The following is a 25,349-nucleotide window of genomic DNA, read 5'->3' as shown; positions in this document are numbered from 1 at the left end:
TTTATCCATAATTAATTAATAGGGATTAAAATAAAATTTATTAAAACAATAAGGACTAAATATATTATTTACCCTAATTATATATGAATATATAGGTAAGGATTGAAATAAAATAAATCAAAAATTGAAAGACCGAATTAAAACTTACTGAAATTGATTTCAGTGACCAAATTGCAAACTTACATAACTCAGAAGGATTGCGGAAACGGTTTACCCATTCCCTTAATTACGCATAGGTCCCTCATCAAAACGACGTCGTTTTGATGAAGGTATAAAAGGCCTAAAACCGGCCCTAAAGGGCTAAACTATTTCATTTTCTTTTTTCTCTCTCTCAAATGAGAGAAAGTTCTCTCCCTTCTCTCTAAAGGTCTCCCACCAATCGGCAGCCGTCTGCCGTCGACGACCGTGAACAGTGGCCGGAAATTATAAATTTACCCCAAAACACCCTTCATTTTACCCTAAAACCAAAATCGAGGACCGTTTTACCTAAAAACTCTTAAATCGACCTAGATCTAAATTGGTTACCTTCGGTATTTTGGTTTTTCGACGGCATAGGGAGGCTACAACAAGGTAAGTTCTTTCGATCTCTTCTCTTCCTTTCGTTGTGGGTGTGTTTTCTTTGGTTGGTTTTGCTTGCTGTCTGTTGGTAGTCGTTGGTTTCTCTGTGTTCCTCTGTTTGGCATTGCTTTTGTCGTAGTGGTCCCTTTTTTTGCAGGTTTTCGATGATGGCTTTATAGCCACTCTGGTTTCCCCTTCGATCCGAGTAAAGATAAGAGATTCGGTGAGTCACCAAACTATAGTGGTGACTCACTTTTAGGGCTTCAACGTGGAAGGGTAGCTGGTGATTCTGGAGTCTTCGGCGAGGCGGCGTGGCAGCGAGGTGTCGACGTGGGGCGGCTGAAATGTCGGCAGTAGCCGGTTGGAGCACTTGGCATTAGAGGCGGCTGTTCATCCTTGGTCCAAGGCTACGGTGGCGTTGGGTATATGGTCCAGATACCCTAATAAAAACCCTAAACGAGTTTAGGGTTATTATCTGGGCTGGTTCTGGTTGGGCCGGGATTGGGTTGATTCTTGTTGGGCCATCGGGTTTGGGCTTGTTATTATTTGTAATTATTTATAATTAAATAATAATAATAATAATAATAATAATAATAATATTTATAATAATAATACTAATAATAATAATAATAATAATAATATAATCAAAATGAAAAAATTAGTGTCTACATCATGTATTGATTTTTATTACGATTTAAATTTATTTAAATTGTATTTTTTATGATAAAAATTTTGAAATAATAAATATACTTTTTCTCCCGATAAATTGGAATGAAGAATTCCAAATCGATGTGTTGATTCTTTTTGTTTTTTCCTTTTCTTGCATGGTGGTGCTTGATATATTTGAAGTTGAAATAGAAAATTCAGGTCTCTTATTTTGGCTTTTGAAATTGTCTTTACGTAATTTCAAAACCCTACTATATATATACTAATTATTAATTGTTTTAAACGATGTGTATTTATAATAATATTAGAGATTTAAATTCTAATTAATGATGAATATGAGTCGGGTCAGATTTAATTTTTGGTCGATTTGAATTTGATTCAAACATTTTATTCCTTGACTAGTCATTCCATCTTATCCATATTTAGAGAAGCTCCATTAAACCAAATTCGACCCAATTTTAGGGAAAATTTTCACACTTAACCTAGTATTGTATTGAAAAAATAATTTGATCCAACTAGATCTGAATTCGAATTTTGAAGGGAAAAAAACATCACTCCTATGGGTCGGATTAAAACTCGTCGGATTGAGAGCTTATATCTATTTGTAATTATAACAATATGAATAGAGCAACATGATTAGAAGAATCATTTCAAAATAAACATTTATATCATCCGATATAAATTAATTATTTAATTAATATAATTATATAAAAAACAAAAGAAAAACTTGCTGAAAAATATATGTTGTATTTTGAACGAGTTTTCTGGTTGAAACTTGAAAGTAAAAGAATACACAAATACCGGTCAAACCCTAATTTTCATAATTTCTCAACTCTCAAACACGACTAGTTTCTATGTTGTTTTATCTACAACCATAGATAAATACATACATGAAAATCAACTAGATTAAATTCTCATTTAATTTTCTTCATTGGTTCTTAATTAATTTAAGACATGATTTTATATTAAGACTCGTATTTTTTAAAAAAAAGTTATATTAAAATTTTAGGAAAAAGTACACAAGTGGTCCCCTAACTATAAGGTGTTATTTTATTGAGTCTCCCAACTATTGAAAGTTACAAAATGATCCCCCGACTATAAGACATTGCTTTGTTGAGTCCCCGACTATTAAAAGTTATAAAATGGTTACTCGACTATTCATATGTTCCAAACTCATCCTTTTGGTTAAAAATTGACGACAGTCTGAGCTGAACGTTAACTTGCTGACTAAGACATGATAAAATATGATCTCATAATATCAAACGACTATCATATCTCAATCAGTATGTTAACGTCAAGCTCAGGCGATCGTTAGTTTTTTAACAGAAAAGGACGAGTTTGGAATATAATTAATAGTCGAGTGTTCATTTTGTAACTTTAAATAGTTGAGGGACTCAACAAAGTAACGCTCTATAGTTGGGGACCATTTTGTAATTTTTGATAGTCATAAGACTCGTCAAAACATTATTCCATAGTCGGAGGACCATTTGTGTACTTTACTCAAATTTTAAAATACATAAAATTAGATTATTAATAAAAATATCTAAATTATATGTGATTTTGTTTAGAAAAATACGACCAAACACCCATTGTGCATCCCTACATTCAACAAGTAATATATATATATATATAGTGGGTTTTGATTGGTCAATTATAGACCAATTAGTGTTACAAGAAACCTATCGGTCATGGTACTTTGCCAAGGTAGGCTAATTTGGTCGGAGCTCAGAAATTTCCTTTGCCAAATTTATTTAATAACAATTTACACGAAGCTTCCTTCTCATTTCCATTCTAAATCTGTAATCAAAGTAATGTAACCAAACACGAGAAGCTCCCCACACATATAAGAATAGCAGCAACTTCCAATAGCTCTAACACGAACCAATTCCATCCTTCGCAAGTCTGTCGGTTTCACCATTGACTTCTCTCCATTGGCACAATATTAAAATTTGAAAAACTCAACTAGAATGTTTCGAAATTTGATGATCAGTTTAGAATATGAATAATAATTTGAGGATGTTCGGTGCAATTAACCTAATCCGGTGTGGAGGATCACTCAAAAAACAGAGCGGGTGTGTGGTGTAGGCCATTAATCAATCTGCACTACTAAAACATGTTTAACGTTATGTAAAAATAAGTAGTTGCTGAATTTATTGGACGGTATCGATTGTTAAAGGAATATTGTTTTTCTTGAGGTTTTAGATTTTAGTAATTATATCTGTAGATTGTATGTATATTATCAATAGTTAAAAAGGATTACGAATATTAATAGGAGTTAGTTCAAGTGGTAAGCAGTTTGATATTACTCGAGTAAGGTCTTAAGTTCGAGTCTTTCTTTATACAGAAAATTATTGCTAGGAGACTCACCAACTAAAGTTAGGTGTACGACGCGAGTCGATCTAAATTAAATCTTGTGAAACTTTAGAACCGGAAATATAATAATTTATTTTGATATAATCACAAAAATATTACTATTATTTAAAATATTATGAAATAATCATTATAAATATTATGATTTCATTTTTCTCCCATTATCTCTCTCTTAAAATCCTCTTATTTCTTCATCTTCATTTCCATTCTGTTTCATTATATATTTTGTTTCTTAGCATGATTTCTTATCTGAGCTTTAGATTTGTTATTATTTTTGCTGTTGTGTTCTATTCTTTTTAGGATTTTAATTTCGAATTGTTTTATTTTTCATTTAGATAATTTTATTTAGTTGGTGAAAAAATTTGTATAATTGACCGAAAAAATGTGAGATTAATGAAAAAAAATAAGAAAAATATTATCAACAATGACGGATAAATCCTGATTAAATCTTAGATGGATTGTGATCTTAAGATTTAAATTTAAATTGGTGGTGTTAACTATTGATAATTGAATTTGAATAAAATGCTGAAACGTGGATCAAATGTCATAAATTTGAGATTGTGAACCTTACATTACAACGTGTTGAAAAAAGATTATGAACAAAGTGGCCTTTTTGACAATGGGATCGGCCTCCATTTTCTCCACATTATGAAAAAACACTATATTAATTTTATTAATAGAAAAATTAGTGACATGTTAATAAAAAAATAAAATGAAATAATAATGATAAATCAAATACTAATATAATATGGAACAATTTACACCTCCCAATCTCCAATAATTCACATGTAGCCGCATGTTTACCTCAAAGAACTTCGAGCAAAAACAAGTGTTTATATATATACTTTCTCTTATATAATCGAAGCATGCATCTTGTGTGGAGCCGCTAAGTTAATTAATTAATCAATTATTCTGTTCATTAGCCATTAACGTTGCTGCTTGTTTAATTAATAGATTTTTTTTTACAATTTGGTTCTACTAATTATAAGTAATGGATCTAGAAATATTTTTAAAAATAAACACATATATTAACAATATAATTTTTTTGAATGAGATGAATATAATTAAAATTTTTGGATGGATACTGTGAACCCATCAGTGCTAGTTATATATTAATTACAAATATTACAATTAATTGAGTGACCTTAATGATAAAATGAAGTATTGTTCTTTCAAAGATTTTAAATTCAAACAGTTATATTTGCATAATATATGTATATTATTAAGGATTAAAAATTTCAAATAAATATTATCTTATAATCACCTCAACTACTAATAAAAAAATTTAAAACTATTAAATTTTGTATGTTTCGACAAGGACATATATTTTGTAGTGTAAGCAACCATTTGTTGATTATAGGTAGAAAATTAATGAAAACACATACACACGAAAGTGTGGACTTAAATGGAGACTGAAAAAGTGGGGGCCTAAAACCATACATAATTGAGCAGATTATGCACCGACCACCGCACACAATGTTGACAGAGCATCCTATAAAATTAATATCTTACGAAGAAAACTTTATTTTTTAAAAAAAAAATTGTGAATTTGGAAAGTTACAAAAGAAAATGGGTAATATTGTATGGATAAATTATCAACACGAGACGCATTAACGGATTTTTTATTAGATTAAATAATTTGATAAATGCATGTATTATTTTTGTTGTGATAATTCTAAAATAAATTTAAGCTAATATAGTTTAAAAACTTTTAATCTTTAACAATGAACGCTCATACTCTGCATGCATGCACTGAATTTTAAATACCGATGTTTGCTATTTTATAATTTTAGTTTCTTGTGTCATCCAATATTTACGATAATTTTAGTTTCTTGTATCATCCAATATTTACAAGCGACTTTTAACATAATTGATTACGACTACAATACATGATTGAATTAATGAAATATTATTTTAAAAGAAAATTAGTGAAATGCAATTTTCATATATTTGTTGGTATTTTTAGATGTTAAATTTTGATGAAAACATCATACGATGAGAAATTTGAGGGCAAAGAAAACCTACGGTGAAGGAATGAATGTTGGAGTCGTCACAAACACCACATGCCATTCTTCTCCGATTCATGTTCATGTCTACATCACAACACATATTTTTTTTAAAGAATTTTCCTTATCCTTTAAATTGGTCTCCGCTATTCTTCCTTTTTCATTTCAGTCCATGTGTCATTGGAGCTAAAAACGCCCACAATTGTTAAAGATTTTGACATTCCCTCATCACAAGACGACTTTACCCTCAAATTCCCCGCCACAATATAACTTCACCGTAATCATCAATATCTAAGAACAACTATAGATACCATATTTCTTTAAATAATTTCTCTATAACCTCATCCCACTAATTTAAAAAAGAATATTTCGCTTATTTAACCAAATAAGTCAAAATTAAAAAGTACAATAAGAAAAGTTGATTTTGGAATAAAAAATACATTTTTTGTAGATCACAATTTTCATAAAATCTTATCTAAGGGGAATATTATAAAGGGTTAGGATTCACTTTCACCTAGTATAAAACTTATAGTTTTAAATTATTTTAAGATCGTTGGATGAAAGAAAATCAATTGTTCAGATTAACTCTTTTTTTATTTAGTGAAAATCTTTCTATTTCCTATCGTTAATTTCAACCTTTGATTTCTCAAATCCAACGATCTTAAAAAGATGAAAAACAAAAATTTTACAGTATATAATTGGATCTTAACCCTGTATGTATCAATACTTTAATCGAAATCCCAATGTGATATATCCACTTTTTTATATATCAATTTTGATAACTATCCCCTGTTCAGTGTTCAGTCAAAAAATATTATTATGGTACCTGTAGCTGACACCATTAACATGGCAACAACATGATAAATCAAATTTGAACACGTGGATTTGAGAGCCACATCAACCACACACAAGAAGGTGAACATGAAACACTTTAGAAAAAAAACCGACCTTAACATGGACAAAAACTGATAATGAAAAGGGCATGAGAATTTTAGGTAGGTAGTATCATTCTTTTGAACACATCCTACCCAAAAGGGAGCAAAAAATTATCAGCCATGGAGCCATCTATCATGTAACAACCCGAAAAAAAAATTTAATTCAGTGTAATTTAGTAAAATTTGGTGACTACATAAAAAGTTTGCAAAACTTGTAGGCTATTTTGGAAGTAAAAGAAATTCAGGGACCAATCTCTCAATTTTGCCAAGGGGTGTCGGCAGCTTATAAACATAAATATGTGCAATGTGTTTTTCTGGTTTCATACCAGAAACAATTGCAAAGCTTTACTCTCCCGCACCCCTCCTTTCAAGTCCGATCCCAACGTCGTTCGACATCCGATCGTCAAATTGAAACCACTGTCGTATTTATCTTCGACCCGTGATCAAACCCCAGTAAACCAATTATAGCAAAACTCTGCCAAACGACGTGAATTTCGAGTCAAAATCTCGACTTTTTTTAGCACCACCGCGAGAAAATCTTAAATTCATCTCCAATCGTTGATCGGTTTTCGACACCTCCCGCACCATCGTGTTCCTGGTGTCGTTCCGAGTCTGACGGTGTCCTCATTGTCTCCATAGGCGGCGGCGCGTGTGGGAGGTGGAGCGGTCAAAGATTCGGCCGAGTTGAAATCGAGCTCTCCACCGTTCAAACATTTGAACTGAGGTTGGTAAGTGACTCAAAATCGCTTAAAAGAATTTTTAGAATTTTTTTATGAATTAATGGACATTGGACGACGCCTCACGCGCTGCCCCTGCGCGTGGGGGAGCTACGAACTGGTTGATTTCATGTTGACCGGCTTGACCGGTCCAAATCGATCTGATCGGTCCGAATCGGTCTGACCCGACCCGGTGATATTTTGTGAATTATTTTGAAAATGGTGACATTATGAGAATTATTTTGAAAATGGTGACATTTTCAGAATTTTTTTTTGAAAAAGTGACATTCTGAGAATTATTTTAAAAAAATGACATTCTGGGAATTATTTTTTAAAAAAAGGTGACATTTTGGGAATTTTCGAATGTGACTATTGAACCCCTTTGACCATAACTTTGACCGGCTTTAAACGACCATTAAAAGACATTTGATTTTGTTTGAGTATACCTATTCTAATATTTTTCGACGTTCCAAATTTGTTTTTCGTAGTCCGTTTCGCCAAATTCGAACCCGAAGGCCTCCAAATCATTAGTCAAACCCGTTGACTTTGATTTTGACCAAGAATTTGAATTTTCAAAAAGTCAAACTTTATGTTTTTCGATGTCCTGATTCCGATTCCGCAATCCGTTTGGTCAAATTCAGACTCGAAATCCTCCAAATTGATAGTCAAACCCGGAAAATGCTTATATACTTGAGAATTTTAGCTTTGATCAATTAAGTAAGACTTGGAGTTGATAAATTATTATTGTTTAAAGGTACAAGAGGCTCTCCTGATCGTTCGACAACTCGACCCAGCTCTTCTAGATCAATTAAACCACGTGTGCCAATATTCACCCATAAGACCCGTAAATTTTATGATTTTAGAGATTAATTATGTTACCCATTAGTAATATAGTGTTATTATAAATTAGGTTCGAAAACTTTAGCAGAGCGTGGTGAGACCAGCAATCAGTAGATCTACTATTTGAACTTATTATCGAGGTGTGTTCCCTATTTATCACTGAACTGTTTTATTTGTTTTAATATGTGGTACACTGAATTCTTTGGTTACTGTTTTATTGATGCACCGATTTAATGTGATGGTTTATGGATTATGACCGCTATCTGATTTTGTTTTGAAATAGTATATGATTACTATGTTTATGGATTTATGGAATTTATGTCACGGTGCAATTGAATTTTTTGGAATACGAATTTATAAAGTACAGCTCTGATCAAGCTGGAAAATTTTACGGACCTAATATGACTCTTAGGTAGGCTCTGCGGCCCTGAGATCATTCTCGGGTAGGCCCTGCGGCCCAAAGATGTGTTCTTAGGTAGGTTCTACGGCCCCGAAATCTATCTTGGGTAGGCTCTCAGGCCCTAAGATGTTCTCTTAGGGTAACTCTTTTATGAGATTTACTGCAGTATAATTTTATGATATTTACTGGACTATGATTTGTTTAGTGTACCTATCATGATTTTATAGAAATGTTGGGACACACTGAGCCTAGCTCATTTTTCGAAAATGTTTTCCCCTTTCAGATATTGTTGGTTAGATTCACCTGATTGAGCACTTGGAGGATCAACATATCTCTTGAAGTATATCATATTGTAATGTTTTATCTTTTAAGTTGACACTATTTAGGTAACATGGGCCTTATTTTAAAATATTAGATTTTATAATGATTTTTCCTTTGCTATTTATATTTGGGTTATCGTAAATTTGGATTTTTAAGACATTTAAATTAATTTGTTTTTCTTCATTATATTTATGAGATGTATTTTTATAGTATAAATTATTGTAATTTCATAAACGTCATTTATAATGTGATTTTACCATGATTGAATAATGGTTTCGGAACAATATATTTAAGAATCATTAATGTGATTCACTAGACTTAGTCTAAACGCATAGACCGGGTCTAGGGGGTTACATTTAATTGGTATCAGAGCTTTTGGTTTTTAAACCTCGGACTGTGTATGAGTTCAAATTGAAAATACGGTTTTGAAATATTTTACAAAACCTGTTGCTAAAACCATTTCTCAAAGTTTTTATGATTTTAATTGTGTTCGAGACTCCAAATGCTTATCTAACCCAAAGTTTTATCTTCTGTAGTAAACTAGAGATCTACTAAAATGAGTGCTTGACGTGGACGTCGAACTAGCCGTGGACGAGGTCGAATGGGTAGATTTGCGGACCCAATCGATGAGATTCGAGTAGATCCCCCACCTCCGACAGGTGATCCTGCTCCTGCGACCCCGACGAATTTGCCTCCTGCCGCTGGTATTGGCATGACTACATCGATCATAGGAGTGACTGATATTGAGCCTGATTCTACCAGAGTTGCATTTGATGAGAATTTTGGTAAACGATTTTTACAGTTGATTTAAGGAGCGGTAAGAGCTGCTGGTGCTGGATCCGAGGTGCCTATTTCTCAAACTCTGATCGCCAATGGGGTCAGGACTTTTGGAGGACAACTTGGAGGAATTCCTACTGAAGCAGAATATTGGCTTCAAGATACAGAAAGACGCATGGATCAGTTGAGTTTGGACCCAACTAAGAGATATTTGGGGCAGTAGCGATGTTAGATGGAAATACCCACACCTGGTGGGAGTCAGTGACCAGCAGTGTTCCTATCGATCGTTTGACATGGGATTTCTTTAAGGAGTGCTTTCGGAGCCGATTCTTGGGTGAGCGTTACTTAGTCCAGAGACGACAACAGTTTCAGGACTTGGTTCAGGGTGATATGACTGTTTCAGATTATGAGATAGAGTTCTTAAAATTGTTAAAGTATGGAATCAGTCTGGTGCCTACCGAGAGAGATCGATGCCGTAAATTTGCCCTCGGACTCAGATACGAGCTACGTAGGCAAGTGGTAGCCCTTCAAGATGAGATTTTTGATGTGCTGGTGAGCAGAGCCAAGGATGCTGAGGAGATGGAGGCTTTAGCTTCTGGTAGAGAGCGTGTTGATCAGGAGCGATCTAGGAATTCTTTTGGCCCTCCTGAATCATCAGCACAGTCCGGAAAGAGGACTCGTACTTCAGCTCCTCAGAGAAGCAATACACGCTTCAGGCCTGCAGCATCATCACCTTCAGCTGTTAGTAGAGGTGGTTCTTCGGTTCCGTTTCAAGTGCCTCATTGTAACTTTTATGGTAAACGGAACACGGGAGAGTGTTATAGGAAGACCAGAGCATGTTTTCATTGTGGATCTAGTGGTCATTTTCGGAGGGATTGTCCTCAGCTAGTTTCGTCTGAGCGGACCGCTACCCAGACTCCTGTGCGTTCACAGACTCCAATTAGAGATCGTAGCCAAGTAAAGGCTCGTGGTTCAGCGTCCATGACAGACAGTAGAGCCCGACCTCAGCAGAATGGAGGGCCAACAGTTTCTGAGGCTAGACAGCCAGCTTTGGTTTACACCACTAGACGTCAGGATGACAGAGATGAGCATGAGGTTATTGCAGGTACATTTACTATTTATTCTATTCCATACTTTACATTACTGGACAATGGCTCCACCAACTCTTATGTATCGAGCTCAGTATCTCGAAACCTTTAGATTTCGATCGAGAACTTCAGATTTCGATCGAGAACACTGATAATACTGTTACGGTTACGAGTCCATTAGGATAGGCAGTATTAGTAAATAAAGTATTTCGGCGTTGTCCTCTGGAGGTTCAGGGAGAAATTTTTCTCGCTAATCTTATGGAGCTTCCTTTAGAGGAGTTCAATCTAATTCTTAGGATGGATTGGTTGAATAAACACAAGGTAAATCTGGATTGCGAATACAAGCGAGCTACTCTGAAGACTTCAGATGGTCGGATTGTTGTGTTAATTGGTAAACGGCGTGACTATCTCTCCAATATTATTTCAGTTATGGAAATTGATCGTATGATCAGGAAGGGGTATGAGACTTTCATTGCATGTATTTTGAACACTAAAGGTTCCTTATCCACGATCGAGGAAATTCGTACAGTTAGCGAGTTTCCTGATGTTTTTCCGGAAGAGTTGCCTGGGTTACCTCCTGATAGAGAGGTAGAGTTCGAGATTGAGACTTATCCGGGATCTTCACCTATTTCTATGGCACCATATCGCATGGCTCCAAAGGAACTTAAGGAGTTGAAGGTCTAATTGCAAGAATTATTTGATTGAGGATTTATATTCGGCATAGTACCTCACCATGGGGAGCTCCAGTTTTGTTTGTGAAAAAGAAGGATGGGTCGCTAAGGCTATGTATTGACTATCGGAAGTTGAACAAGATGACAGTCAAGAATAAGTACCCATTACCCAGGATTGACGATTTATTTGATCAGTTGCGATGAGCTACTGTATTCTCTAAGATTGATCTTCGTTCGGGGTATTACCAATTGAAAGTTAAGGGGTCCGATGTTGCAAAAACAACCATTCGCACTAGATATGGTCATTATGAATTCTTAGTAATGCCTTTTGGTTTGACGAACGCTCCAGCAGCTTTTATGGATTTGATGAATCGGGTGTTTCAGCCATATTTGGATCAATTTGTGGTTGTCTTTATTGATGATATTCTGGTATATTCTCATACGGAAGCAGAGCATGACGAGCATTTGAAGATCGTTATGCGAACCTTGAGAGAGCATCGTCTATATGCCAAACTAAGCAAGTGTGAGTTTTGGCTTCAAGAAGTGTTGTTTTTGGGGCACATTATTTTTGCACGAGGTATTCAGGTCGATCCAAGCAAGATCGAGGCTATTGTGAATTGGAAACGACCCAAGAACGTCTCTGAGATCCGCAGTTTCTTGGGCTTGGCTGGATATTATCGACGTTTTATCGAGGGTTTCTCGATCATTGCTGCTCCTTTGATAAAGCTGTTAAGGAAGAGTGTGTCGTTTGACTGGGGAGAGGTACAATAGGAGAGCTTTGAGAAATTAAAGGCGGTTTTGACTCAAACACCAGTGTTGATTCAACCAGAGTCCGGGAAGGATTTTACAGTGTATAGTGATGCTTCACATTCAGGACTTGGATGTGTTCTAATACAGGAATGTAAGGTGGTGGCTTATGTGTCCCGTCAACTGCGACCACATGAGTGTAATTATCCAACTCATGATTTGGAGTTAGCAGCAGTGATTTTTGCCTTGAAGATTTGGAGACACTATCTTTACGGAGAGAAGTGTTATATTTTCACTGATCATAAGAGCTTAAATTATCTTTTGACCCAGAAGGAGCTTAATTTGAGACAACGACGCTGGCTAGAGCTTCTAAAGGATTATGATTGCGTGATTGATTATCACCCTGGTAAAGCTAACATTGTGGCGGATGCTTTGAGTCGAAATACGGTATCAGAGTTACGGTCTTTAATGGCCAAGATGAATTTATATGACGAAGGCACTCTGTTAGCAGAATTGCAAGTTAAATCGACTTTGGTTGATAAGATTAAGGCTAAACAATCTCTTGATAGCTCCTTGCTATCCATCTTTGAGCAAATAGAGCAGGGGACAAGCTCAGATTACGACCTTGATCAGGATGAAGTTTTATGCTTTAAGGGTCGATATTGTGTGCCTGATGATTCTGAGTTGAGGTAGATTATTCTTAATGAGGCTCATAGTAGTCCATATGCTATGCACCCCGGTGGAGATAAGATGTACCGGAATTTGAAAGAGAGGTATCATTGGGTTGGCATGAAGAAAGATATCTCAGATTTTGTGGCTAGGTGTTTGACTTGTCAACAAGTTAAAGCAGAGCATCAACATCCATCAGGTTTGTTACAGCCTATCAAGATTCCTGAATGGAAATGGGAGCGTATTACTATGGATTTTGTTACTGGCTTACCTATGACTCATTCGAAAAAGGATTCAATTTGGGTGATTGTTGACAGACTTACAAAGTCAGCTCACTTCATTCCTGTGCGGGTAAATTATACTTTGGACAAGCTGGCGAGATTGTATATTTCAGAGATTGTCAGATTGCATGGTGTTCCATTGTCTATTATTTCAGATCGAGATCTGAGATTTACTTCGAGATTTTGGAAGGTGCTACATATGGCTTTGGGAACAAGATTGGATTATAGTACATCCTTTCACCCACAAACTGATGGTCAATCTGAGAGAGTGATTCAGATTATGGAGGATATGTTGCAAGGTTGCGTAATTGATTTTCATGGTAGTTGGGAGAACTTTTTGCCGTTGGTTGAATTTGCTTACAATAACAGTTATCAGACCAGCATTCGTATGGCACCCTATGAAGTACTCTATGGGCGAAGATATCGCACCCCAATTTGTTGGACTGAGTTGCGTGAAATGAAGACGTTGGGACCTGAGTTAGTACGCGAGACGGAGGACACAATCAAATTGATTCGTGACCGTCTGAGAGAGGCATTTGATAGACAGAAGTCTTATGCAGATCAAAGGAGGAAAGATATTCAGTTTGAAGTTGGAGATCAGGTCTTTTAAAAGTATCACCTTGGAAGAAAGTATTGAGATTTGGGCGTAAGGGTAAATTAAATCCAAGATTTATTGGACCTTTTCGTATATTGAAGAGGATAGAACCTGTTGCATATCAGCTTGAGTTGCCTCCTCAGCTCAGTCGTATTCATGATGTCTTTCATGTATCAATGTTGAGGCGATATCGTCCAGATCCAGGTCACATCATTCAGGCTGAAGAGGTAGAGTTGAGACCTGATTTGTTATATGAGGAGGAGCCCATTCAGATCTTGGAAAGTGATGAGCGAGTTCTTCGGAATAGACGTATCCCAATGGTAAAAGTTCAATGGAGTAATCGAGGCCCTTCTGAAGCTACTTGAGAGACATTGGAGTCAATGGAGGCTCAGTTTCCTCAACTATTCTCATAAGGTAAATTTCGAGGACGAAATTTCTTGTAGAGGGGGAGAATTATAACAACCCGAAAAAAAAAATTAATCCAGTGTAATTTGGTAAAATTTGGTGACTAAATAAAAATTTGCAAAACTTGTAGGCTATTTTGGAAGTAAAAGAAATTCATGGACCAATCTCCCAATTTTGCCAAGGAGTGTCGGCAGCTTATAAACATAAATATGTGCAATGTGTTTTTCTGGTTTTATACCAGAAACAATTGCAAAGCTTTACTCTCCAGCACCCCTCTTTTCAAGTCCGATCCCAACGCCGTTCGACATTAGATCGTCAAATTGAAACCACCGTCATGTTTATCTTCGACCCGTGATCAAAACCCAGTAAACCAATTATAGCGAAACGCTGCCAAACGACGTGAATTTCGAGTCAAAATATCAACTTTTTTAGCACCACCGCCGAGAAAATCTTAAATTCATCTCTGATCGTTGATCGGTTTTCGACACTTCCCGCACCATCGTGTTCCTGGTGCCGTTCCGAGTCCGACGGTGTCTTCCTTGTCTCCGTAGGCGGCGACGCGTGTGGGAGGTGGAGCGGTCAAAGATTCGGCCGAGTTGAAATCGAGCTCTCCACCGTTCAAACATTTGAACCGAGGTTGGTAAGTGACTCAAAATCGCTTAAAAGAATTTTTAGAATTTTTTTTATGAATTAATGGAGACCGGATGACGCCTCACGCGCCCCACGTGCCGCCCCTGCGCGTAGGGGAGCTACGAATTGGTGATTTCATGTTAACCGGTCTGAACCGGTTCGTTGACCCGACCCGGTGACATTTTGGGAATTATTTTGAAAAATGGTGATATTCTGGGAATTATTTTAAAAAAAGGTGACATTTTGAGAATTTTTTGAAAAGTGATATTCTGTGAATTATTTTGAAAAAGGTGATATTTTGGGAATTTTTGAATGTGAACTATTGAACCTCTTTGACCATAACTTTGACCGACTTTAAACGGCCATTAAACGACCTTTGATTTTTTTCGAGTATATCTATTCTGACATTTTTCGACGTACCGAATCTGTTTCCCGAAGTCCATTTCGTCAAATTCGAACTCGAAGGCCTCCAAATCATCAGTCAAACCCGTTGACTTTGATTTTGACCAAGAATTTTAATTTTTTGAAAAGTCATACTTTATGTTTTTCGACGTCCTGATTCCGATTCCGCAATCCGTTTGGTCAAATTCAGACTCGAAATCCTCCAAATTGATAGTCAAACCCGGAAAATGCTTATATACTTAAGAATTTTAGCTTTGATCAATTAAGTAAGACTTGGAGTTGATAAATTATTATTGTTTGAAGGTACAAGAGACTCTCCGGATCGTTCGACAGCTCGACCCAGCTCTTCTAGATCAATTAAACCACGTGTGCCAGTATTCACCCGTAAGACCCGTAAATTTTATGATTTTAGAGATTAATTATGTTACCCATTAGTAATATAGTGTTATTATAAATTAGGTTTGAAAACTGTAGCAGAGTGTGGTGAGACCAACAATCAGTAGATCTACTATTTGAATCTATTATCGAGGTGTGTTCCATATTTATTACTGAATTGTTTTATTTGTTTTAATATGTGGTACACTGAATTCTTTGGTTATTGTTTTATTGATGCACCGATTTAATGTGATGGTTTATGGATTATGACCGCTATCTGATTTTGTTTTGAAATGGTATATGATTACCATGTTTATGGATTTATGGAATTTATGTCACGGTGCAATTGAATTTTTGGAATACGAATTTATAAAGTACAGCTCTGTTAAGCTGGAAAATTTTACGGACCTAATGTGACTCTTAGGTAGGCTCTGCGGCCCTGAGATCATTATCGGGTAGGCCCTGCGGCCCTAAGATGTGTTCTTAGGTAGGCCCCACGGCCCCGAAATCTATCTTGGGTAGACTCTCAGGCCCTAATATATTCCCTTAGGGTAACTCTTTTATGAGATTTATTGCAGTATAATTTTATAAGATTTACTGGACTATGATTTGTTTAGTGTACCTATCATGATTTTATAGGAATGTTGGGACACACTGAGCCTAGCTCATTTTTTCGAAAATGTTTTCCCCTTTTAGATATTGTTGGTTAGATTCACCTGATTGAGCACTTGGAGGATCAACATATCTCTTGGAGTATATCGTATTGTAATGTTTTATCTTTTAAGTTGACACTATTTTGGTAACATGGGTCTTATTTTAAATTATTGGATTTTATAATAATTTCTCCTTTGCTATTTATATTTGGGTTATCGTAAATTTGGATTTTTAAGACATGTTTAAATTAATTTGTTTTTCTTCATTATATTTATGAGATATATTTTTATAGTATAAATTATTGTAATTTCATAAACGTCATTTATAATGTGATTTTACCATGATTGAATAATGGTTTGGGAATAATATCTTTAAAAATCATGAATGTGATTCACTAGTCTTAGTCTAAACGCATAGACCGAGTCTAGGGATTACATTTAATAGCTCTGTACAACATATCAACAACAACAAAAAATATATATCAACCCACCCACCTGCTCTGTACGAGATAGTTACAGCAAGACATGCATAAGAACAGTAAAAAATCATTACCTTGCTTTTCAGTTCCCTCTGTTACCCGTTTGGGATTCTTTGGCCACGACTACAATATTCTTCCACTTATCTTTAAGGTCGACTTGCACACGACTTGAGTGGAAAACAGACCGACCCTGTTTCAGGATTTTCCTCCAAGGGATGTTTTTGTTTACTTTACTTGCAAATGAAGGCGCCAACTCCCGCATTCAAGAAAAGGAGTTCTTGAATTCCTGCAAACTTGTGCATCCAATCAATGTAGTCAAGGGACAAAAGCACCAATCTGTCAGACCACTTCTGGAGGCATATCAACTCCCTGAGCATGTGCCAGAAAAGGTACAAGAAAGACACGCCTCACCTCTGCAAGATGTTTTGCACCGTCTTACGAATTGTTAAATAAAGAACAGGGCAGGGCAAGTATAAATCTTTTTGTTAGCATTACGACTGCTAAGAAAAAAACTGGTGCTTACTTTATGTGCGTGTCTGAAGCTAACAACTTGTAAATTTCTGAATTTAATGCGATCTTTCTAGGATTATGAACTTAGGAGAGACATCCTTTCAACAAGTTGCAAAGGATGCAGGGAAGCTTTTACAAAATAACATACAAATCTACAGAAACGGTTGAACGTATCCCAAAGTTAAAAAATGTTTGCAAATAAAGAATTTGAAAAGGGAGTAATGAAGTGTCCATAATTTTATACCTTTAGCATCTCTTATTATTCCGCTGTCCATTTTAGTATCTCACGTTTGGGGATCATGCTGCAAATTAGACAAAGAAAATAAGATGATTTCAGAGAATAGTAGTTAGCAGAAAACCAAGGCCCTAACTATGAGACACGACATGACCAAATCAGATCTTTTATTAATGGTACCTTGCTTAGACAATATGTAAAACCATGACTTACACGGCTTGATTGATTTTTGGCATTCCGCAGAGATTTTTGCAGTCACAGCATTTCCCTCTTGGTTCATAGTCATATTCTTTGCACTGGGTCTTTTATCTGTTAGTCTGTCAAGCTTTTGACCCGCTGCAAGGTCCTCAATAACTAAATCAGGTGAACAAACTCAAAACTTTCAACTGCAGACACCTTGGATGGCATGCTAGTTCCTACTGGAGTTTGGAGCTCTGGCTCTTCCTTCTCCCTCACCCCTTGGTTATCTTCCAATATGCCTACAATGTCAGAAGCTTCTTTCCTCGATACATGAAGTGTGTCTTCCACAATTCCTACATGGCTTGAACTGGATGGTCGTATTTGCGCTTGTCCTCATCAATTGCATCATCTTTGCTACCAGAAGAATTTATGTTATCCTCTGCCATCCTTTCCCCTTTCCTAGCATTGTCAAATCCATCAGCTCCGTAGGTGCTTCCCTCATCATATTTTCCTTTACCATCATTATTTTGTTCATTTCCATGATCGTCAATACTCGCTTCTCCTGCCGTTGTTGTTACAGGAGCTCCTGGCCATTTCTGGATTGCACAGACAATAAGGGCAGTATTATCTACCCTTATCATCAAGTTTGGGTTTCCAAGTCATGCTCACCTCAAGAAAAGCAAGTGGGCAGCCAGTTTCGCAGCAGAACAAAACCTGACCACTACTGCTTCTGCATTCAAAACAACAATGTTCTTTTAACCAATCAACTTCAGGATGATTTCCTCTTGCAAATATATCCATCATCTCGATATCATCATCATCATCCTTCTCATCAACATCCACATGGACACCATCCACACCATTGACATTACTATCATCATCTTGACCAGAACCAGTATCCTCAGATGCTCGATCATTCTTACCATCTACATAAAATGAACCGAGTTTGAACGAACAAGGTTATGTTTGTGTTCGTTTGTTTATTTTTTAAGGCGTTCATGTTCATGTTCGGTTCGTGTTCGTTTATTTATTTTTGAAGGTGTTCGTATTCGTTTATTTATTGTTCACGAACATATTCGTTGAATGCTCGCGAACGTGTTCGTTTATATGTTCATGAACATGTTTATTTAGCGTTCACGAACGAACATGTTTGTTTAGTGTTCGTTTATAAGTTCAATTTTTAGTTTTAACTTTTCATCGACAAGCTAAAGAAAATGATAAAATTACGTCACTGGTGCTTAAACTCCGTAAAATTCACGGTTTAAATTTTAACTTTTACCAAGTGTGTAATTTAGCTCATACCTTCACCAATATTTGAAATGTAGAAAAAATTATAGGAAAAAGAGAACCTGGTCAACAAGTTTGTTCATAAACATAAATGAACAAGTAGATAAAGGAGCTTGTTTGTGAACATAAATGAACCGAACACACATCTATTCGTGTTCGTTCGTTTATTAAATGAATATAAAAAAATTTGTTCATACTTGTTTATTTAGTTTAACAAACTAACATAAACGTGCATTATACAAACGGTTCACGAACAGTTCACCGAATGCTATGTTCATTTACACCCCTTACATTCTTCATCAGCTTCATCCTATGCCAAACGTTCATTATAACGAATTTAGCATAAACGAGTCAAATTAGACTGACATTCAACAGCGTATAACATTAGTTATACTAAATTTATCATTATCTCTAGGGTTTCAAAGCACTTTCCATCAGCTTCAATCTCTAAAGAAAGTCTCAAAGCACTTTCCGCGAATTTTCAATTTTCTCGAGGAAAAAAAGGTCCGTTCTACTAAATTTATTACTATATCTATGGTTTCAAACAAAAGAAGCGTCTACCACCACCATATTCCTCAATAACGAGTATGAGCAAATTTCACCGCCTCAAATAGCAATGTAATGGAAAATAGCAGCGAATACGGTCCGCTAAATCGATACCTCATATATATACTTTAGAAAACCAAATATCGTAGAGGCAGAGAACAGAGAACCGAAACAGAGTCAAAACTCAAAATCGCTCCACTCATGTAAAGCAATCTATATGTTAAGTTTTTAAAGGGTTTCGAAAAACACCTTGTTTACTTCCATGGTGATCTGTAAACTTGAAGGTAAGAGAAGGCTTGTGAGTTGGGTCAAATCTTGGAGGGAGAGAAAGACGATGCCTGTTTTTGATGAGCCTCCTTCACCATTTCCCTCTCAATAGCTGACATAATGTCTAAGAAAGTTAAAATGGATGACTTCACAGGGAAAGTATACCTCCAGGAGACACTATCCCAAGATTGCAGGAAGATGGCTCAGGCCTTAGGCGTTGATCTGATTAGATAGGAATAACTCTTAGTTTATAGAAAGAAAAAAAAATATTGATAAAAACAATAAACTATTAATAAAATTTTGTAACCGGTGAATATTAACTAATTTTATGATTAAGCAAAATTGATTTGTAGTTTTACAGAACATAGTATAAGTAGGAATAGATCATGGCGGGAAAGGAGGGCTGTTTCCTAAAATATCAAAATCTTATATATTTTAGATATTTTCATATACTTTTTATTGAAGATTTATTTTTACCAATAAAATTTTATAAATTCGTTTTCCCTCTTAACATAAATTCTTACACCAGTCTCTACATATAACAAAATTTATGATCTAATGATGACATTTGTCGATGATTGGTATAATTTATATTCGATATTTCAAAAGCATTCAAAAACATAAAATATGTTATCTTTACGCGTATAGTAAAAACGAATTTTACATAAAATATTTTATCAACTCTCGGAGTTTCACACAAAATAATAAACACAATATCCTTATTGATAAATTTAACACCAAATAAGATATTGAAAGTAATTCTAAGTAACATAAAAATAATATAATATTTGAAAAATAACAAATAATTTAAAAAATAAAGAAAATTAAATTGATAAAAAAAATTATGTGATCTGTTAAAGTAAAAAAAAATCAATTAACCAATTGAGCACCCTACCAAAAAGACAAAAACTAATTATATGTGGAGACAATACAGACCACTAATTGATGGACACAAGCATCAGTCATATGTGCTGACAAAGAGGCAGCAGTTAAACCATTATTACAGCAGTTATATTTGCATATAATATGAGAATGATATACACTTGATCCTTAAGCAGTTATGCTCCATCTTTTTGTTCCATTCATAAGAAATGGTTTACTCGATTTACAAGGGAAGAACACAACAAACATAGTTTGCTTCAGACTAAAGAAACATTATTCGCAGTTTATTTATGTACGAGACATGATAAAAAGGGACAATGGTACCTACACAACATAGCGTGTGTTGTGTCGTGTAACTGCGGTTTTCAGTAGACATGGATGTCCACGCTGATAGTACGTCCAAGGCAGGTGCTTTCCTTAGCAAGTTCCTGTGCTGAAATCTTTTGATGTGCTTGGCAGCTTAGCCACAAGCAGGAGATTCTTGCTAATGCTGCCTGACCGACAACTCTAACCCGATAAACCACACTTAGATCTGCCCATATTCTACTTCCCGTGGCACCTGGTTCAAGACTTTGGTCATATCCATCAATATCAGCTTCTGTTACCACCACCACCGAACCATCATCAAAAGTCACAAGGTCTTGTGAAGATGCCGAGTCTGAAGTCCTTACAATTAAATCCATCGCATGGCTGTGGAAGGCAACTTTTCTCATTTTAAGATTGTAGAACTCTTCAACAGCCTAAAATTGCAACAAAGAGAGAAACCGAACACATTGCTTCAGAAATTGTGATTTCAATTAAAATAAGTATGGATACATTATTCCTGAACTGATTAGAGAAAGTGGGATCCAAGACGTTATACCTGCCATTGAGAAGAGGCTAACCGCACCCTTGGCCTGATCGACTTCACATAATCGTATGCCCCGGCAGGTGTCATCTGCTTATAATAAACCTATGTAAAACCAGAATTCATATCAGTGCATCTAGAACAAACAAGTAATGTGGCCTACACATTTTTATAGTTTATATAGCACTAACCAGGTAACATAATACAATGGTTGTGCTGCGACCACGACCAGCTTTACAGTGGACATATGTAGTTTGCCCATGAGATGCATTTTCTAGAGAAAAAAACAATGAAAACAGGGAGCATTCAGCAAGAAAAAAATTAAGAACAGGTGTGTGGAGAAACATTCGAACTATGTCATAATTTTTGTTAAAAAAAAGGTAATGTTCAGGCAAGTTTGACCAACATACGCAACTCCTTCACAGGAGGCTTACTATGAATGAAATCAATGGCTCGGCATATTGATGTCAAAGATGGTGCAAAGCAGTAGTCTCTTGTAGGGATCACCAAATGGTTAATGCCATGATTCTACAACAAAATTGTTGAAAGAAATTAACAAATTTGGAAACAAACGAAGGATCCAAGATAAGCAGCATTAAAAAAAAACAATGAAAAACTGGGGGGAAATGAGACAACATTCAGAAAACAAAGATGCATAGTAGTAAAAAAAATGTATAATGTATATATACTAGAACAGAATGCTCACATGATAAAGAGATGTAGGAACCAAAGTCTCGTAAGGTTCATTTAGTGTGATTACTCCACCAACACCGATCCCCTTTAGCCTCGGAACATCAGTGGGGAATGGAACAGCACCTAACAAGATGAACTTTTTTTTTATAAAAAAAAACACCATTTTTTTTATAAAAAAAAGAACACCATATTAGAACTATGTAAAACAACTATGCAATTGAGAGCAGATTACGATATAGATTCTAAAAAAACAATATACAACACCATCTTCAATAATATAAATTACTTTAGATGAACAAGACAATAACTTAAGATATATACCTCATCAACTCTATCCCACCACCGGAACTCAGTCTGAATCTTGTTCCTAACAAGATTGTACAACAAGGTCGGGTAAAACAGAGCACGAGCTCCTGCACCCACCAATACCCTTCTCGCATCCCATTCCGCAATGCTTCTTCCGATGCCCAAAACCTCATTTCTTCCACAATAACTCTTATTTTCTTCTTGTTCTTTGTCTCCAGCGCTTTCCAGCTCTTCCCCTACCTTCAACTCCTCAATATACATAGCAGCAGAGTTCAACAGAAATTAAATAAATATGCACAAAATTACAAACCCTAACCACCGAATTCACAGAATTTGTAAGACTTGGTCAAAGCAGAAAAAGGAAAACCGAAAAGGGAACTGAAAATATTTGACAATCCTTTTCAAAAACAAACCCTAAAGCTTGGAAGTTGAACAGAGAATGGAACGAGAGATTAATTTGATAGAAATTGTTTTGGGGACAACTGGATTATGAATTCGAACAGAAACCACCAACATAATTGTGGAAAAAAAGGCCGATCCGACGGCGGTAACAAGCCGGAGATGACGTCTCTTGATCGAACGGGGATCGATTGATTGAAGTTGAGAATTTTTAACCGAAAAATTGAAATTAGGAAACCCTAATCCCTGATTTATCTTCCCGATCTTTTTGGTGGGAAATCGTGACGAGATGATTTCCTAGATTCCACTCCTCCGTTTTTTGTTCTTACAATTTACAAGCTTCGAGAAATAAAAAATGAGAGAGACGAAACTGCGAAGGTGGATAAATTTATTTCGGAGTGAGGTGGAGATCTAAAAAAAACGATTTAAAATCACCCTTTAAATGTTTATTTTATTGTCAGACATCATTTAGATTATATTTTTTGATCTAATATCTTTTGTAATAAGTCGTATTTTTAAAATCACATTTTACGCTGACATGACATCACATGGGGTAAGATACGCCCCTAAAACATGCCTTACGCTAATATAGATACATTATGACTAAAACACGACCCCTAAAACGCAACTTTACTCATTTTGAGGACAACTACTTGTACTGATTTTCGAAAAGATCCAACAAAATATACTATGATTGTTTTATGTTAACGCGCTTGTTGTTTTGTAATGATTTATTATTAGTCCCCGAAAACGAAACTTATGATTTCCTTCTTTTCCGCCCCTCTTCTTTCCCATAATCTCGAAATTGTCATTCCCTTCCAAATATTTCACCATTTAATATATAGAAAAAATTTGAAAATTTTAATACATTGTTTTTGAAAGTTAGAATCACAATCACATTTTAAAAAAACTTTGTTATTATGGCTTTTTCATGGACTATTTTTGTAAAAAGCCATAAAAAAATTCTTCAATTTGATTCATTGGCATTTGTTTAACAAGAAGGGGATCAAACAAAAATCAAATTACCCCAAAAAAAGAGAGCCATATAATGGGTAGATCTAAAAGACTATCTCACATTCACAGTTAAATCTCATCATCTTTGGGATTCAAAAACCCCAGAAAAAAAATCCCAAACAAGCTTTCTTGTTCTTCCTCTTTCCCATTGGCTTTGTTCCTTCATGGATCTCCATGTCCTTCGTTCTTTTGCCTTTCTTTTCAAGAGTTTATATGAGGGTAGATATATGCTTTTTTTCTGTTCTTTTTTATTTTCTTTGTAAGATGATTATTTAGGCAGCTGCAACAGTTCCCGGTCAGAACAGGTAGTTCTGAGCTTTTGCCGGAGAAGTTGTAGATTTCCTTTGATCCTTCTTCCTCAAAGCTTTCATTGAGGATGAAAGGCTATTGCTTTTCTCCTTAGCTTCATTGATGTCTATCTGTTCTTGTCTACACTCTTCACTGCAAAAAGGCATATCCCCTCTGTAACAAAAAAAGAACACAAATCAACAACAATTTTAAACCCCAAAAACCCAATCTTTGATTCCAAACTAATAAAAGATTCATCATATCTTTCGAGAAAATTATTCACTTTTTTAAATATAAATATTAACATGTACATGAAGATGTCTTTGTTACCCCCAAGTGGCTTCTTGCAAAGGAAACAAGCATCCAAGAAATGGGGTTGATTGTAATCTTCAAACCTAGCAGGCCTTGGAGATGAACATGAAGAAGAATATGATGATATATTCCTCAAACTAGTTCTCCTCGAGTAAAAAAGAGGTATTCGAAGAAACCCGTGTTGGTTACGGGGTTACGGGTTTGGTAATGGGTGCATGAATACCCAGCCTCCATTACTGCAAGAGAAGCCAAGCCTTGATAAACAATTAAATTAAGATAAACAATTAAATTAAGATTTAATTACACTCAAAGTCCCTAAACTATGACCTTCATTTTAAACATATTCATAAATATTTAATATTCAGATTTCATTCCCAATTTATCTCTTGTTCTAGATTAGTCTCGATTCTATGCTAATTCTTAAACTTTCGAATATTATATTCAAATTTCATCCTTAAACTTTTAAATGATTATGGAGATATTATTAGAGTGTTCAAAAGTTTAGAAATCAATTTAGAATAAGGGCCATATTTTAAGGATACATTTGAAATATTAAAAAATCTAGAGATTAATTTAAAATGATCATAATTTGTAGATGAAATTAAAGTACTCAAAAGTATAGAGATCAATTTAAAATAAGAATCATAGTTTGGGTATATCTTGTGCAATTAACTCTTTAAGTTAAATAAAAAAACAACTGCAATTTTTAAATAATCCGTGCTATTTAATCTATTGGCTCGAAATACCTGCATCTGTCTAATCCCAAATAATTTCTCGTTCTTCATTGACATCTTTGCCCTTCATTCGGAATTCATTTTTTTCTTATAAAAAATTAATTTGGTTTAGGGTATTTAGTTTATTGTTTTAAAAAATAGTTTTAATACATATTAAAATAAGTGTAATTATTTAATTGAGATAAGATCTTGTTATATAATATAAAATTATTTTAATTTTATACAAACATTACCTTTTAGTCAAATAATTTTTTTTAATGTGATT

General features: G+C 35.2%; 1 protein-coding gene across 1 annotated transcript; it reads right to left on the bottom strand.

Annotated features, from left to right (window-relative positions):
- Window positions 1-20,755: 20,755 nt before the first annotated feature.
- On the bottom strand, window positions 20,756-23,102 carry LOC120140855 (phosphatidylglycerophosphate phosphatase PTPMT1-like). Its single transcript, XM_039155852.1, has 6 exons — window positions 22,353-23,102; window positions 22,045-22,167; window positions 21,773-21,866; window positions 21,530-21,612; window positions 21,354-21,443; window positions 20,756-21,231 (listed from the first exon to the last, which is right to left on the bottom strand). Exons 1-6 carry the CDS (start codon window positions 22,596-22,598, stop codon window positions 20,857-20,859), a joined length of 1,011 nt encoding a protein of 336 aa, XP_039011783.1. The 5' UTR covers window positions 22,599-23,102; the 3' UTR covers window positions 20,756-20,856.
- Between the last annotated feature and the right edge of the window lie 2,247 nt (window positions 23,103-25,349).

This window comes from Hibiscus syriacus, unplaced genomic scaffold, assembly GCF_006381635.1.
Source record: "Hibiscus syriacus cultivar Baekdansim isolate YM2019G1 unplaced genomic scaffold, ASM638163v2 tig00110788_pilon, whole genome shotgun sequence".
NCBI classification, from domain to species: Eukaryota; Viridiplantae; Streptophyta; class Magnoliopsida; order Malvales; family Malvaceae; genus Hibiscus; species Hibiscus syriacus.
Note: the sequence above shows the minus strand (reverse complement) of the source record. Positions and strands in the feature narration are given on the sequence as shown.

Bases quoted from the DNA above. Each gene is read 5' to 3' on its own strand.
- LOC120140855 (XM_039155852.1), bottom strand. From the start codon at position 22,598: ATGTATATTGAGGAGTTGAAGGTAGGGGAAGAGCTGGAAAGCGCTGGA. The intron at 21,613-21,772 runs GTAAGCCTCCTG...TTTTTTCTCTAG, and splicing joins AGCCATTGATTTCATTCATA to AAAATGCATCTCATGGGCAA. The intron at 21,444-21,529 runs GTTAGTGCTATA...GGTTTTACATAG, and splicing joins CCATTGTATTATGTTACCTG to GTTTATTATAAGCAGATGAC.